The sequence below is a fragment of the Asterias amurensis genome, chromosome 1 (assembly GCF_032118995.1).
Source record: "Asterias amurensis chromosome 1, ASM3211899v1".
NCBI classification, from domain to species: Eukaryota; Metazoa; Echinodermata; class Asteroidea; order Forcipulatida; family Asteriidae; genus Asterias; species Asterias amurensis.
The window spans coordinates 11,713,090-11,731,405 of record NC_092648.1 but is presented as its reverse complement, the minus strand read 5'-3'; the positions used below and the strand labels follow the sequence as shown (position 1 = coordinate 11,731,405).

At 39.5% G+C, this 18,316-nt stretch overlaps 1 protein-coding gene across 1 annotated transcript in view; it reads left to right on the top strand.

The window, feature by feature from the left end:
* Positions 1-17,887, top strand: part of LOC139945646 (uncharacterized) — a 57,180-nt gene extending 39,293 nt beyond the window's left edge. The window contains exons 3-5 of the mRNA XM_071943047.1: positions 9,759-9,943; positions 12,193-12,469; positions 14,147-17,887. Of these exons, the coding sequence (XP_071799148.1) occupies positions 9,759-9,943; positions 12,193-12,469; positions 14,147-14,208 (524 nt within the window). The 3' untranslated portion in view covers positions 14,209-17,887. The remainder of the gene's footprint in view (positions 1-9,758; positions 9,944-12,192; positions 12,470-14,146) is intronic.
* Positions 17,888-18,316: the final 429 nt, after the last annotated feature.

The following is an 18,316-nucleotide window of genomic DNA, read 5'->3' as shown; positions in this document are numbered from 1 at the left end:
TGAGTTCAAGACAAACATTTAAATGTCAGCTCGGTGTACATTTAAAAGCACTTACATACGATATTGGCATATATCGAGAGCATTACAAATAAATTGTTTTAATCTGACAGCTGGTAATCTTTCAGAGTAATGTCCATTAACAAAACTGACAAATTGAGGAAATGGCAATTGAAGATCACTAAGACAATAATTGTTTATTTCGATTCTCACAATCGAAATGAGGCCGAGGTGTTTAAACTGAAAAATCGCGGAGTATCTTTCTTGTTGAAACCAAGAGCTCTTTGGGTAAATGTCCTCGTCCAACAATCGACTAATCATCCATTAATCAGAAGCTTCTTGAAAAATAGAGGATTTGAATGAATGTACTCTTAATTGGAACCCAATAGTACTCCAACAAAAATACTAGAGAGCAACTGAACTCACGAGTATGACTAACTAAAAGTCAATGGCACACAATCCTGTTATGATAAATTTTCTTGGGAAATAGTTGACTTGATGAATGCAAATGTTTTCTTTAGAAAGCACGAGGGATGGCAAAAAAAAAAAAAAAACAAGAAAAAGATGTTCCGTCGAGGACCATTATTTTATGATGACTCTTATTTTATGAGGATGGTTGTAAGAATTAATTCCTCAAGAACCAGTGAAGTACATCCCTTTAACATCAACCCATTGAAGATTCTCGCGATATGGTATGCAATTACATCACCTATTAGTTTGGAACGTCTCTTACAACCATTGCCCCCAAAAATATTAATGGACTTTCTGAAATGTCTTTGCTATGATAAACCCGCAGTGATGCCTCAAATATTCATTTTTAGAAGGAGTTTTTTTATTCATAAGGTAATAGTGGCCGTGTTTGTAGAGTGGGGTTGATGGGGGGAAGGGTTGGCTAAGTGATTCCACCGCAACCATTGTTGTGCCCAGGCTTTCATTAGATATTCATTACTCCCATCAACAGTAAGACGAAGAAAGAAGAGGAAAAAATCTGGTTGAGTGCCAGGGAGGTGGTGGTGTGCATATGGTCGGATGAGAGAAGCAGATTGTGCTAGACCAAAGGAGAAGAGAGGGGGAGAAAAAAAATCCACTTGCGACAGATTGCTTTAAGAGGGGATCACAAAGACGTTCAAATTTCACGGCGCATCCCGGCCGGGCTCGCCTGACCTGTGCCCGCCCCAACGCCACGACAGGCCGCGCCAAAGCACCTCCGAAATTTGAGTCTTCGGTCAACATTTCAACGTAGGGAGTAGCTCCATTCGCTGTATCGTGGACCACTTGATCTTAGCCCCTTGTTTGAGCCTCACTAATGGGTTGTTAATAACCAATCGTGTCTGGTCACACAGCTCCCCCTGCCTCCCTCTCTCCTTCTCTGCTCCATTTCTCTCCCTCCTTTAATAGGACAAACTATACGAGGAGGGAAAGTACAGGTCTAGCCCCCAGTAACAAAAGACCCACGCGTGGGTACTCCATCCCCCCACTCACAACTGTCAAGATCACATATTTATTTTGCCATAAAAAACTCCTCGCCAAAAGCTTGAAGGGGGTGCCACAACCAAAGACGTCGACCAGACCATCTTGATGGCATATTGCAGCTTTTTGAAGGGATGACCCAAATATGATATTAATTTTTAATTTTTTCCTCCAGTGCAAGGAAGTCATTCTGCCCTCGTTTGATATCAATTTACATACCCGAAACGTCTGTTGTCGATGTTTTTTTTCTGTGTGTGTGCGTTAGTTTGTTTGTATAGCTAGACACCAGAAGAAAAACCATGTGTTCACCATGCTGACAAGATGGCATTGTTGACTCGCGTAGTGTCACTTAACGAATTAAGTGACTTCATCTAAACGCCATCATACAAAGCCATAATCCTAATATCAAGTTCAAATATAGATTTAAGTTCACAGGGTTTGTGAATAAACGTAGAAAATAGTTTTCCACAACCCGGGATTTTACGAAATTTCTACCGTCCTTTAATCGCCCGTGTGTTTCCCTTCGTGAAAATATTTCAACTTATATTAACTACAAATTACAGAGCTGAAGTATGTAGATTGCACATAGTAAATCTGCTGAAAATTCACACAAAATAACAGACAAAAATTAACAATAAAAAAGAACAGAGGCATAAAGTAGGAAACGGAGATCAAATAACTGCAACACAAAATGAATCGCACATTCCTTACAAATGGGAAGTCTAATGTTAGTGTTGAAGATGATAATGGTTGATTTTGTTTTATAAATTAGGACCAACTAAACGTAGACCCCAACTAGGACAGGACTTCATGAATATGTATTATTGCAAATTAAGCATTGAGAAAGACTTTTTTTAACATGTTAATTATATAACTACTATTTGTTTTGAAATAAGGATTACAATAAAGTAATTAAACCGTAACAGTTTTATAGAGTTCCCAGGTTCGGGGTTTGTTTGTCAAGTTGCCAATACACTTCTTTTTAGAGACACACATGTTTAATTATTTTGTTGTTAAATGACCTCCAAAATATTAAATTCACTTAGAATGAGTGAATGGCAAGCTTGTGATGTTAGCGTGGCCGTAAAACCCATCATGATATCAACAACCAAAGATGCTTGAATTATTCATAATTCCGTGCATGCAATTCACAACTTCATTCAGAAAATCCATTTTGAAATTTGAGAAAAAAATACACAGAAAACGAAATAGCTAAACGTTACATGGATGAAAAGAAATATTATAAGATCCGCGAACAAACCTATTACATGAGTCATTGAACTTATTCGTCAAACCATAACTACATACTAGATATGACTTTCTCAATTACATACCGATATGACTTTATGAATAAGGTTTCGATTCGTCAATTTGACGTCCGACTGTAAGAAATAAAAAAAAACATTCGGCAACAAAAGAAATGCACTTACTTCTCGCCTAAGAAAACACGGTTGGTCGATTCAATGTGGAATACATATGTATGTTTTTTTTTGTTAGTTTAAAGTAATGTGTGAGTTAAAACATTGCAGCTAGAGTTTTAAATCTTAGTTGGTCTTGAATGAGCCCCGGCTTGCAGTTCTACGGCCTGGCTCGTCATCATGATGAGTTTGCCCGGGGCCTTGCGAGCGGCCCCGTTCTGGGCTAGAGCAGTGGAGAGCCCATCCAGTCACAGTATACCGTGCTGTGTCCGCTGATCGTTTCCCTTCCCTTTACTATGGCCCGGGGGGGTCGACCAAAAGGTCCATCGAGAGAAAAATCCTCACACCACAATGGAGGAAAGGGGGGGTACATCACCTTTAAAAGGGTGGGCGTGTGAGTTCTGGCCCGTGGTGCATATAACACCATGGAGCTTAAGAGGAGTAGTTGGGTGTCTGAGTACAGCCTGGGCTGTCAGTCTTTTAATTCAACCCGGAACCTATCAATGTTTCAGGCGCTTTTTGTTGTCAATCAACCTCGAACACGCGCAGATAACTTCTCTCTTCCTAATTGTTTGAGGATGAAAAAAAAGGTGGGAAATCTCAGGAAACCATGTATAAATTATCTGAGTTTTGCTGTCAAGCAATCGCAGAGGACTCGTTTGAGGATGTGAGGAAGGTGGGGTAAATCTATTACACACTTTCAAATTACTTTGCTAAATTACTCACTTGAAGTTGAAGCAAAGGACAACATCGGTTTTTATTAAAGATCAGTATCTGTAATTTAGTGTGACCCATCATAATATAACATGTGAAAGTTTAAGCTCAATCGGTCATCAGAGTCACGAGTTTTTTTAAACATTGTGTGATTAATCTCGCAAGATCGCTTGTTTTACTCATTTCTAAAAAAGAAACAGCATTTAAAACAAAACTATAAGGAACGTTTTCAACCACGACGATCTTTAATACAACTCGTAATCGGTAATATTTTTAATCTTACCAAATTCCTTGCTCATTCTTTAAAATGTACACGGGCATATTCAAGACGATGCACACGATTCATTTTTCAAAGTGACATAGTACACTGGCACTTTTACCCCCACAGTACCCATCCCCAAAAATATAATTTCCAAGAAAACGTTGTGAATAATTCAGCCTAAATTAAAATGTTGTTTTAATTTTTCCTCACGCTGCCAGAAATTGTCAGAATGCTGCTATATATCGGCACAAATGAAGGCACATGCAAAATGAAGAAATTCTTCGCCACTAAACCGAATGGTAGAATTTGTTTTTGGTGATTGAAGTAAACCACAGGTTGGTTGACATACTAGCATTGTGACTCGTTACACGGCCTATCGGGTTGCTATATACCCGGGTAATAATCACAAGGATTCTCCTCCGTCTTTTGATGACAAATGTGAAACGGTTGGTCGCCATAGCCCACAACGGGAGGTTATTGAATTCCCAACATGTTAAAGCATGCAGAACCAAAACGTAGTCAATTTGGTTTGGTTTTGTCTGGCTTTAAAGGCAGTGGACACTATTGGTAATTACTCAAAATAACTATTGGCATAAAACCTTTCTTGGTGACAAACAAGTAATGGGGAGAGGTTGATGGTATAAAATATTGTGAGAAACGGCTCCCTCTGAAGTGCCATAGTTTTCGAGAAAGAAGTAATTTTCCACGAATTTGATTTCGAGACCTCAAGTTTAGAACTTGAGGTCTCGAAATCAACCATTAAAACGCACACAACTTCGTGGGACAAGGATTATTTTTCTTTCTTTATTATCTCGCAACTTCGATGACCGATTGAGCTCAAATTTTCACATATTCGTTATTTTATGCATATGTTGAGATACTCCAACTGTGAAGGCTAGTCTTTGATAATTACCAATAGTGTCCACTGTCTTTAAAACCAAATAATTCAGCTGAAAGTTAGTAGAAATAATAAAATGCTCTTTTATATTATCACCGATATATTAATACAAATTCCCAACGAAAGCGGTTAACGATTACTCCAAATAGAAGTTTTTCATTACGAATAAATTCAATGCAATACAAATAGGAACTAATTTATTCAACATAAAAACATAGCTAAGTTTTAAAGCTCCATCAGTACAGCTGTTCTATAATCAGATTTTAGTTTATGTACAAAACTTCAAAATAAAAGCTTGACAACAACTTAGGGTTTCTGATATTGACGTCATGGTTTCAATTTATTCTGTCCCTATTCGTGCAACTTTTTTGTTCATAGGCCTAATTCAATTTCAACGATATACCGTTTTATTCTCATTTCCCTTTGTTGCGTTTTATCCCCTTTACTCTCCTTCCAAATACCTATCCCACCCCCTTTCCCCAACCCACTCTCTCAACTCGTTCTGTATTCTCTAGTCAGATCACTTTACTGTCATTTCAATTCAAAGGCTCTGCGTTCAGTGATGTTTGGTATCCCTTGCTACGGTCATTGATATGTGTAGAAAGTGAACTGGGTAAACAAGCTTTTTGCCTCGCTTCCTAACACCAGATATCCTCTCTCATTCAAGCCATCGTCTGGCCCAGGCAGTAAGACACGTGGCCTGATGGCGTAATAACGACGCCTAACAAGCACGGGCCCAGCTTTGCTTTTGGAGCTCACAAATTGGTCTTTACATTGATCAATATTTACACTAACCGATAATTACGGGTAATAAATTTCGATTTACACGTGTACGTGTGTCTATGCGAGTCGCCTTGTATTACCGGGGCATACGGAAAACATATGCGGCATCACGATCCGTGTTTGACACCCTTTGCCGCTATAGTGCGGTCTCGTCGCTTCGTCATGCAATCGTCACACACTGGCCTGTACTGGTATTCAAGTACGCTAACTGAAAGTTGAACCATATTTTCTACATAAGGAGGGCTATTGAAGAAAGCATACTGCAAACTAAAACCGGGGACAATGTCAGAGAGAGATGGAAACCAATAGTGCCATGAATGCATGCGCAGTGATTTGCAGCGCGAACATATGGGCGCCGCACTCCTCCCCGTGTTTAGTGAATGCCCATGCGTCTCCCAATAGCTTCCGGAGTACAACTTCGCCATGGGTGATCGTCAGATCGCACCAGAAATACCAATTATATCATGTATTGGATGTCCAACTAAGACAAGAACAAATAAGCCAGCGATGATCAATTATTCTTGAAACACGTCTATGTTTATTTCTGTTGCCCGTTTGGTGCTACAGTTTGCTTTCGCTGAGGTTCTACTGAAGTGTAAATACAGTGAGAGAGCGAAAGAGTCAGAAACCCCCCCAACCGACAACATGGGGCGTTCAGAGTGATCCCTCCGTGGGTCTGGTGACTAGATATGACCGGTGTACATTAATCATCGTCCCGGTGTCACAGGGTGACACTTTAGGAAACATTTAGTTATTTTATTGATTTTAAGTCATCAGTTGCAATCTGAGAAAACATTGATGCACGAATGCGGTACTGACTCGAGTTTCTGCACCGCACACGATACGAGTAGGTACACTGTGTCTTTCGATGGATAGTAATTTGTGGAGCGACAACTCCAACATTTGAACTAAGTTAACGGCACAAATTTAGCACGTATAGAGCCAGACAGACTGGCTTGTTTATATATCTATGTCAGACATGTTTCGTTTTTTGAGAATGTTAAGTGTAACGATACTCAACGAGGATCGTTTTTCAGATCAGACGGGGGTATCGAAATGAAGGAAAACACTCCTTGTGAATGATATAGAAACCATGGGCTCTTAAAGCAAATCGCTCTTTCAACAAGACCTTCTAAACTCGGATAATAATCTGGTTGAATGAAATGGGGCCAGTGGAAAAAAACATTCGGACTATTTGAATGTTTACACCCTCAGCCACACAGCCGTTGAACACTTGTCGACTTTTGTTTTTAGACAAGCTGAAATCGCAAGATTGTGTTGTTGGCGAAATATTTTCACATTCTGAGCTCGTGCCGCGAAATGGCGCGCGCGAGTGCGGCCCCGCCGCGCCATAGCAGATTAAAACAACTGTTAGAATGAGATTTGTTATTCTTCAATCCCAAACAACCCTTAGAAACATACATTGTAAGGTGACAACAGTTTGTAGAAAAAAAATCTGTCCAAATGTGTCAATAATAAGCGAAAATAAAGATGCATTTTTGTCCTAGGGAATGAAAATACTTATAACACTACATTTGGAATAAGTGTTCCTCTGTCATTTAAATGAGTGTGACTAAAACCGAGGTTCAAATTGGAAAAGCAGTCTGGTCCCATTTGTCTATGATAACATTCAGTGTTTGTTATGGCTAAAGCACATAGGGAACATGACAACAATGGTGGCAGATTCTTGAAGTTCTTTGAGAATTGTGACAAACGATGGCCTTCAAAAGAATCTAAAAAATACTTATTCTCCGTTTTAATGTTGAATTTAAAGCCACTCCTTCAAGTCATCATTCTTAAATTTCCATTTCATGACTTTTTTACCTTTAAAGAGTCAGCGTTATAGATCTATCTAAAACCAATGAGATATAACAATTTAATGACTGACGATCGCTCTACTCATAAACAGACAAAGATAATCAAAATACTTTCATTAAAGGCAGTGGACACTAATGGTAATAACTCAAAATAGTTATTAGCATAAAACCTTACTTGGTAACGAGTAATGGGGAGAGGTTGATATCATAAAACATTGTGAGAAACGGCTCCCTCTGAAGTAACGTAGATTTCGAGAAAAAAAAAAGTAATTTTCCACGAATATGATTACGAGACCTCAGATTTAGAATTTGAGGTCTCGAAATCAAGCATCTGAAAGCACACAACTTCGTAAGACAAGGGTGCTTTTTCTTTCATTATTATCATGCAACTTCGACGACGACCAATTGAACTCAAATTTTCACAGGTTTGTTATTTTATGCATACACCAAGTGAGGCGACTGGTCTTTGACAAATACCAATAGTGTCTTTAAAACAGACTTCCCCTGTGAGCACTGCAATACAACCCACACACTGACACCTCAACCACACCTAGCTGTCTCTTCACACGATTTACCTCAACATTATAATGTTCGAACTAAAATATGTTATTTAATCAAAATATGTTTTGCTAGGGAATTATCTGCCAGCTCGGTTCACGTCCATTACATACGGGCTGTGGATGAACAAACTTGCCATGTCCACGCTGCCGACATCCATCGACGCCTTGGACCAGCTCGGGCGACGGACCTGCCCCGGCAAGCCAGTCAGTTTTTGACGGTTGTAGTATAGCAATTCATGAACAAATAAATAAATCTCAAGTCACTTGAAAAAAAGAGACAACTTTCCCAGTCAGCTTTAAAGGTGCGGTACACCTTTGGTTAGGGGTGCCTGCAAGGCCAACGACAGCCGATCAGTGAAACAAAGCGAAGAGCCTTATTCAAACTTTCTAATTTTATATTATAACTTTATTTATGTGTGACACACTCTCTGTCTTTACAAATTTCTAACTATAGACGAATGGTGAACAAGTAACCAAGATCTGTGTACGCCTTGTCATGCTGCCATAAAAAGGCGGCAAATAATTCAGTTCTACAAACATCTTACTTTACTTAATGCGAAACGTTGCATGTTCAATGAAGAATGTTTAACATCCGAGGAAACTTTTTGACAATAGTATTTTCCCCAACTTGTCCAATGTTTTAAATCTAAGGAAACTTGTTGACAATAATATCATGCCCAACTTCGATTCGTGAAATTTACCCGACGGTCCATGGGTGGGTTTCACGAAACGCTAGGATTAATCCTATCGAGAATTATGATGGGTTCATTGCGTCTCACTGTCTATGGTTAAGGAACCCGTCCAAAGTTTATGTTAGGAAGAGTTTGGAGAAATCGACGGCAGAGCTTTTAAAGTTAAGGGGGAAATCGCTCGACGCCACCGTCGAGACCCAAGCCTCCCTGAGTAAACGCTGTGGTGACGGCACCTCACTACTCTCGAGGTATCACTAGGTGAAAACGTTTACCTCAAACTGACAATCAATTCTTGGTTCGTCACCTCAACCGGCCGCTCGTCACAGCTGTGTGGATTTTGACAACGATTTGCAAACAAACACGTCGCCAAAAAAACGTGCACAAAGTTTTTCCTTGGAGTTCATTTAGGCCACCTCGCTTTGCTTTCATAGAGGGGGTGTGCGAGCGGGTGATAAGGGGAGAGTTTCTAGTTTGGCTTGACAGTTTGGTGGACGTTTGAGAAGGGAGAAGTCGCTAATTTAACAATTTGTCAGATTTGGCTAAACCCATGTTTATACTCGCAATCATAACACGATAAAATTACTGAAGTCATGATCTTAGGATACTCAATGTATCTTACTCAAAGATTCACTAACTTTAACTATCGTTGTCTCTATAAAATAATCAGTTGAAATTGATGATTTGTTTGACTGCATAATAAGAGTTTAATAATTAATAACGTTTCTGTTTTGGTCAAAGTTTATGTACCTTGGTGATGTATAGCGTGAGGAATTCACACATTTTGGCGGAATCTTTATATTTGTTTCTTCTAATTTATATAATAATTGTTTTACATACTTGTGCCCTTCCCTGTATGGCATCTGTTTAGATAATGTAATGTTCTAAGTAACGAACAATAACATTTAATAAAACAAACACATCATCTTGTCAAAATTATTCATTTAAATGATTGGTGATTGAGTGTCACCACCAAGAGTGGATCAACCGGATGGATAGCCCACGACAGAGGGCGCCACAGATGCCAGCATGTATGCAACACATTGACCTCTAGAGATTGATTGTCTAAACCCCTTTAAGAGAAGTGGAATGTGATTTGGTGATTTAAACTGAACGTTTGTTTTCATATTGTATTATTGCCTCCAATCAGGGCCATTTCCGACGGGACTCTACGCCACATCGGCCACTGAGAACACAGCCCTGGCGCATGCGCACTCGGTATCTCTTGCGGACTTCACGAGGCAAAGCATGCAGGGAAGTTGTGGGTTGAAGGATGTCATGTCAGCCACCTCATCCGGTAACCTTCACCAGCATCGATTAGATGGCAAGCGAATGGTGAGTTTGCCCTCCCCATATTACCACGCTCCGCCCATAAAAAGGGGATTATGTTTGCATATGCCTTTATCCATAATTATATGGAAAGGTTTGCGGTAACATCATGTAATGACTATCTCTAATGAGTTGGGGTGGTTCTAAAGGAACCGTTGGCTTCAGCTCGACGTTTCGACCAGTATGCTCAGATCGTCTTTTTTTTCTCCAGAAGACGATCAGAGCATACTGATCGAAACGTCGAGTTGAAACCAACGGTTCTTTTCAGAACCACCCCAACTCATTAGAGATAGTCATTACATGGTGTCACCGCAATCTTTCCATATCGTATTTCCATCATGCAAAGTTTCAAATCCTACTTTTCATCCATATACATAGGCCGAAACAGAGACAATTTTTTTTAATGTCTCACTTCTTACTGCAACAGAACCCACTCAAAACCCTGAAACAGATATCTGAAATCACTCCAGAGCAAAATTCTGACAAATTCTGACATTTCGGATGTCTGTAAATATTTAAATTGCACAATTATTGTTTACATTCCTCAACGAGACGGGGTCTCCCCTTTCGGGATTAATTAAAGTCTTCCTGCGTTTAAAATGGACAGAGGGAGTAAACCTTTCTGATTCTTAAACCTCAAACGCCGACACCATTACGACGATTGTCATTTCAAGAATGGTCGCTTCGTGTAAGCAACCCGTCACACTTAGTGCACTTTTGCAACTTGTTCCTCTCCCCGCCGATTGCACAATTCCCAATAGTCATCAGAAGTGTTACTACCAACGTAACACCTGAGTTCCCAAGAACAGAAAACCATTTCAAAAAGTATACTATTAAAGCTGAATGTGTGAATTCTTTACTTGAATTGAGATTCGTAAACCAATTCATTATTCGGCAGGCGACAGGGGAGGGAATAAAATCAATGCAAAAAAAACAAAAAAACACTGTATAAGTTGAATGTGTACAAGCTAGATTTGAATTGGTGCTGGTAGACCGATTCATTATTCGGCAAGTGACAGGGGAAGTGAAGTGAAACAGACAGCAAATTCTACAAACTATTACAGCTGAATGTGTAAAACGTGGGATTCGTGAAGGGCCTGTTCATTATTCGGCAAGTAACAGGGGAGTAAATTAAACAGAAATCCCAAACAAAAACCAATGTACTATTAAAGTTGAATGTGTAAAATCTCTGTTTGAATATGGACTCAACAGACCGATTCATTATTCGGCAAGTGACAGGGGACTGAATTAAATACAGGATTGGGTTTTAACCATGTTCAGAGTTGTGCGTACTTGTACATTCCTCCCCGACTATAAGCATCGTATCATGTTCACGGGTTTTATACGGGTCATCTGTCAACGGGGAGAGTTTAACAACAGGAATTGTGTTTAGATTTCAGAAATATTTGCAGTCACACAAAACATTAACAGAGTTGTAAACGGAAATAAAAAAAATGCCGGTTAAGCCGGCTCTGTCATCTGGGGTAGTTGTTTCATGAAACTAGCAGTTCTCATTACCCGAAATTGGGACATATTTTCCTTTTTTTTTGGTTTTCTGGGTCGAACATACTCGTAAATCTAGTTTCGCTGATTGCTGTTGGATTGTCTAACGGTGAACAAGGGACACTTTGTGTATAGTCTGCCTCTAATACGAAGGCGTGGTGAAATAGGTTTAGGGTGACAGCTCAATTGGTCTGTATGTCCCCATATAGATGAGGACATCAGAGATTTGGTTTATCGACCGTCAACCATCTTTTCCCATGTAAATGTGGTGCTTACAAATCTGTAAAATCATAAAAATCCTTTACAGTCCACTGCAAGGGGACTTACACACGTGCTGCACATCAATGTACAGTATTTGTGGTTTTGAAAGCAAAAACGTTTGGGTCAGAATTAACCCAATCCGATATCTTGGTCAGATGAGCCAGAAACTTTGTCAAAGTGGCCTAGGATTAGGAAAGGGTAAAACATGGCCCCGAATCCGGGTTTGCAAACGTAATTTTTAACCACTTTCCGGGTCAATCAGAATAGGAAACCGAGTCCGCCAGATGTGCTTCTTTGTTTACTTATATGTTCTCTATTTTATTTACGTTTAATATTACGGTATGAAACCACACATACTCAAATGATGTTTTATGTCCGGGCCGACTTAAAAGACACAAGCGTCAGCGTCCGTACAAGTGTTCTCAAGTGGCAAATGAATAATAATGTCCCAAATATCAAAACTGGTTTTCACTTTTTGTTTCTGCCATCAGTCCCTGCAAGATGGCACTACAGCATCAGTCAGTAACTTCATGGTCGCCTCGCCTCCATCGTTAACGGCCTACCCGCACCACGCGGCGTCAGCCTACGTACCGGCCTACGGCACTACGGCCATGCCGAGCGGTCTATCCCATCCGATCTGGCCGCCCAACGGAGCCATGAACTGCGCTGGGGATGCTGCCACGGGACTGGAGAGCAGTAATGTGCTACGGCCATCACCGCTGGCTTACAAGTCCGTCTTGTCGGGTACTTCATGCAATTCCAGTACTGGTGAGTAGTGTACTCATAAACAATGCAATGGATAATAGTTGATGGCACCCGACACAAGACTAACAGTGAGACAGCCAAAACTAGGGATTGATAGCTCAGTTGGTAGAGTGCCGGTACTGTAATCCTGAGGTCGTTGGTTCAAGTCCCGCTCCTGTCATTATTTTGGCTGTACTCTGAAAGCTGGTAACAATGTTAAAGGAAATGTTCCCACTCGGAATTCTACCAAAGCCAAGGATATAGCATAAAAGCCTCAGTTACCATTGCTAATTTCGATTGCCATAATCGATTTAAGCCCAACAATTCAACGATGGAACATACACTGTTTTTGTTGTTCAGTGGATAAAATGTTGAAAGCTGTGATCAGAAAATGTTGGCTCTTGAAAAGTGCCGACTTTACAAAACTCCATAAAAACAACTCACCAGGCAATCAAATCATTATACTGGAAAGAACGAAATAACATCTTGACTTTGATCATAAGTGAGTGAAGAAAAGTGATAACATTGCTTCTGTCATTGCAATGATAACATTAATGACGTAGCGGCGTGGACAAAATTGCACACACTAAGTTCAGGTTCATACAGACAAAGAAACAAACGGCACATGTAATAACATGTCACCAAAACACAACTCAAGACAATCGGTTTTCTAAATGTCTCTCCCTATAATTCTTAATTGCACAGCACAAAGTTATCTTATTTATTACTTAAGCGGCCAAAGGGCGCAAAATTCCTTCTCGAATAAACGAATTTTCGTTATCCATCAACACCCTTTGAAAAGCCAGCAGCCAGCGATCTTTACGATCCGCCATGTTGTGGGCTACTTCACGCTGTCACCAGAATTGAAGCGAACCAAACACGCCAAAAGCTATCCACCCGCAAAGTGTAATTTTCTCTGATGATAGGTACTCGATCCCAGGTATAGAACCCCACCTTCTCTCTTGTAATCAAAGGCCGAGCAGTTAATGAACTTGACGGGTTGATCACTCGTCAGTCTCCTCGCTGTTGCAATATAGGACCTCCATTGAAAGCCAAACTCTAACACCTTTGACACAACAGAGGGCGTCCCAATGGTAAGCCAACGACCGCGTTCAGACCAGACGCCTCTCTCTCAAGTTACTCACCTGTGTGAATGCGTTTAATGACACGGAAGTAAATCAAAGGTCGACCCGGATGACCTTCCAAGGAATTCTGGGGGGAACGGGAAGATGCGTTTACTGACCTCTGTTTGGAGAGGCATGCCGAGGTCATCGAGGTTGATGTTATATTAATGCATGACACGTGACCAGGGTCATCTTCGAGTGGGTCTTTAATCCATTTCGACTGTTACAATTGACTAACAGTGCGCGTATTGTACAGGGAGGCTACCATGACGCGTAATTGATATGGTTCCATGTAGTCTCTTTACAAGAATTATTACAGCCTTTCTGACCCATAACACGACTCATGCGATGCAGAGCAAATGTTTACATTCTACCCCAAAAGAGATGGGGGAAATGAGGGTAGATGTCCTATGAGGCATAAACCAATTCGTCTTGCGTCAATAACCAGCCGGTCGTCCATGAGGGCATTTATACACACACTGACCCCATAGGTCACCATCGAGTGACATAATGGAGACTTTTGATTAATGATATCTTAAAAACCTATTTTTCTCTCTCCTTATTTTGCATCCAACAGTTTCTGATTCGGTGAAACATCCAAGCTCTCCAGTTGGAGCGATGAGGATTGTACAAACATGAACTATGTAATGACCGGGGGTGCAACTCACATGAAAACGCGAGTATTAGTGACGGTTATTTAATGTAATACAGAATGGGTATGTTTACCTACCGAGACGGACGCTTTGGAGTTGACGCACGGCAGACCGAGTTAGCGCCCTCTAGTGGTTTATGTGAATCTTCCCGTGTAGGCATCCAGCACAGCGCCACAGTGGATGGAATGACAACTGGAAACCACCTGAAAACGAATGGCAGTCATTAACTGAAAGATACCCCACTGGAAAAGGAACAGCAGACATTAATTGACCTCAATATGTATTACAGCTTCTCACGATGTGCTCATCTTGTGACGTCATGTTAAAAATACAAACTGAAAACCAGAGATGGTTGTTGTACAAAATTATTGCCATTTTAACTGGATTTTTTTCTCTCGAATATTTTGGTGATTGTTGTCAAGTAGGACATGTAAACAGACTGCACGGTTAGAGGACAAAAGTAAATGTGTAAATGCAGTCTACAGTGAATATGTAAAAAAAACTATGAGCTTTTTTGTGGCGGTCCGTCAACAGAAATGTATTTTTACTTGACAAAAGTTTTAATTCTCGTCACTGCGTTATTGAACCTTAACTGATTTGTGCTATCGACCCAGACCATCTACCACCAGGGGCGTGTTGCCACCTACTCCTGGGGCTTAAACAGGGATATCAACGCACAGTCCGTAAGAATGTAGGAGCCTGACTGGTAGAGCAGAATGCAATACATTCCTAACTTGTGGCTAGCTCAAGGGCAAAAGTGACATGACCGGGATTCGAACCCACACTCTGCTGCTGACAGCACAAAAACAAGAGCTTGGGTTCTACTCAGCCACGACACTGGCACTCTAAAATAAAAGAAGAGCCCCAAAAGATATTTATCATCCCTTTCAAATGTTTACCAAAAAACTAAATAGTAACGTATGTTTTTATAGTCATATAATAAGGGGTTGTTCTCACGAAATCAACACAAAAAGTTGTGTGATGCGTTTTTAAGTAGAAGCATGTAACTATTTTCTTGAATATTAACCGAGTCAAGGGTTGAGCTGAAATTTGACTTGATCGGTGTTAAAAGCTTTATTTTATTTTATTATAAGCAAAGATTGTGTCCCGGAATTCATCACTCGTTTCTGCCATAAAGACCCGATGGGCAAATCCGATGGACAGATTGTCTTCAGAAATGTAACATTCATTTTTTGCTAGTTTGTCAAAAACTTTAAAATGTTTTCTCGTTGTTCATGTTGTTTTTATATCGAATCTAAACTATTCAAATACCCGAATCATACCCGTATATCAATATCAGTCAATATGCAATATCTGAAAGAATTACGAATAGTATTGAAATGAGGGGTGATTATTAATTATTGTTAAATTTTCTTTTAGGATTGACATTTCAGGAAATACTTGAAAAGAATCAAAATCGACGGCATGCATGGCGCCCTCTCTTGAGGAATATGTAAATAACTGTGTTGAATATTCATGAGTATAAAAAGTTACGTTTCAACCAATGCGAAACCACGGCGATATTCAGTATTCAACCTAAAGAAAGTATAATTTATGCTAATTGAAATAACATAATGTATAGTAATTAACGAACGAGAAAAAGGGATGGTTTCCTTTTTCAAACTTTATGTTGTTGGATCTGCTATTTTTTCTTCGAAACCAGATTTGGAAACAAGCATTTCTCAATTAGGATTGACAAGAGATGACACGCAGGGTCAAAATGGTTTACAGCCGCTGAAGGAGAATAAGATTTTCTCTGCTTAGCAAAGAACTTATTTCACACTGTTTCTGATTACTGCCAATCTGCTAAGCAAGTTTGTGTCATTGCTTGGAGGTTTTTTTGCTCAGCCATTATAATGGTGAAAACATGTTATGCAAACGTGTATCAGGAGAATATAGTGGGGAAAAACCTTGCACAATTTTCAGCATGTGAGCACATTATCCTAAAAGTTTGGATGTGAGAACGGAAACAAACTGCTTCGGTTTGTATAGGTTTTAAGATATACAGCTTTCTCGAATATGACTTCATTTCAGAGGAAAATATTTCACACGAAAAAGCTCTAGTATGAACTTCATTACCTGCCAGTAACTTTTCAGATTAAAACTAGACATTGATGGTTTTGTATCCTTCCCAATCCTGTTTTAGATAAAAGTAATAAACCATACCCAGTTTTCCACTCAGTAATGTGTTATTTTTTTTCTGGAAAACCAGCGTGTTTTTTTTTTAATGAAGGGATTAAGTATTCAGTTAAATTCTACAATTTGTATATTTGGGTGATTGAATCAAAGAAGTGATTGAACTGAAATATCTTTGTTTATTTCTTCGCGATGTAATGATAGATTTGCGTTTACATTGTCCTCTGTGTTTAGAACTTCTAAGGTTATTGTTGAATGGTAGTCGACTAAAAAATTGCAAGAAAGAGTAATAATTATAAATTTCAAACAGCTTTTTTAAAGGACAATGCTTTTTCCATTGAATTTGTACATTGTAAAACGGAAATTTGAATTTTGGGGTATTTCATTGTTTCTCTATAGATTAATCCGTTTTACTTAGAGTGTAACTAAACAAGTTTTCATCAGCAAAAAACAAGTAAACATCATTTAGAAAACATCAAGAAAATTAATGTTAAGAATGTACACGTAGATATAAACCATGAAATTGGTTTGACACATTGTTTTTAAATTTAATTTGTTTTCGACAATCAACTGCAGTTTGGTGTGACAACCTCAATAAATATCGGATCGTACACCGACACATCATTGTACATGTCGTACACCAGACCCAAGTTGGGATGCCGGTTAATAAGTAATGTAGAGTCTCTGACGGGAGGTACACACAAAGGAATAAAAGGGTAGCGACAAGACCGGTCAGGTCGTGTGATAAAGGCCCTGATTAAAAAGCGTAATAAAGTAGGAAACTCCGTTAAAACGTATCTGTTTTCCGACTTCTGAGCTCTGAACGTGGGGTGGGTACTTAAATCCTCACAAAAACTTGTCAGATGTCACTTCATTTTGTTGAGACAGTTTTCGGATATGCATTCGTGCGCGTCGTAGCGCATCCTTGTACCCAAATGGCGCTGCGAGATCAATAACCCCGGTAAAAAGGTTGTGGGCTAACCTGCACAAATGCTATCCGAAAACAGCCGGGTATAAACAGCTCCAGCTGTCATTATCAACCGTTTAAACACCCCCCCCCCCCCATGTGACGCACTCTCCACCAATAGGAATGGCTTGGGGTATTTATGAATATTTATTTATGAATAAATTATGCTGATGAGTGATGAATAATTACTAAGGGTTTACCCTCCTTGTATGTTTTAACATGACTTTTATGTTCATGTGGGCTAACAATGACCACTGTGGTTGACATTTTGTTAGTAAGTTAGGCAGTAAATTTGAAGTATTTAAACTAGAATAAAATAGAAACTGTACAAACATTGGAACAACCTGGAGCAAAGATTATTGTCAAACGATTCCAAAAACCCGAGTCAGGATGGATTCAAACAATTTAGAACAAGATATACTTGGAATGTAGTGCATGAGCTTTTTATAGCTCCATTGTCTGTGTATGGGGATGAGGAAGGGAAATTGGTTATAATATTATGGTTTTATGTGTGTACCAACATGTCTATCAGTTGTGTTGAGATTAACTGTAAATAAATCTGAGAAAGGGAATCAAATTATGAGTGTTTGTTTCATTTTGGTATTTTTGTTTTAAATTTGTGTAAGTTGATATCGGGCCAGTGTATAATGCAAATGCTATTTGAACCGATCAGAGTGCCCCACCCATTTACATTGCGCCAGTTTACTAACTAAAATTAGCAGGTAGAGGGCGCAGTTCAATATGTAGACAGCCTCAAAGCTCGTCATACGGTTTGGTCTTCAGCTCGAAGAGCAAAACTTGCAATCGTGAACTGTAATTCAGTTCACTTCAAATAAAAACATTTTTAATTCCGTATTCACAAAAGGAAAATACAACTTAAATGAAAAATGTATAGTTGTATAGTACGATATAAGCAAAGAGTAAACATAGTCAAATATATTATGATACTTAAAGGCGATGAACACTATTTTGTTGTTACTCAAATAATTAG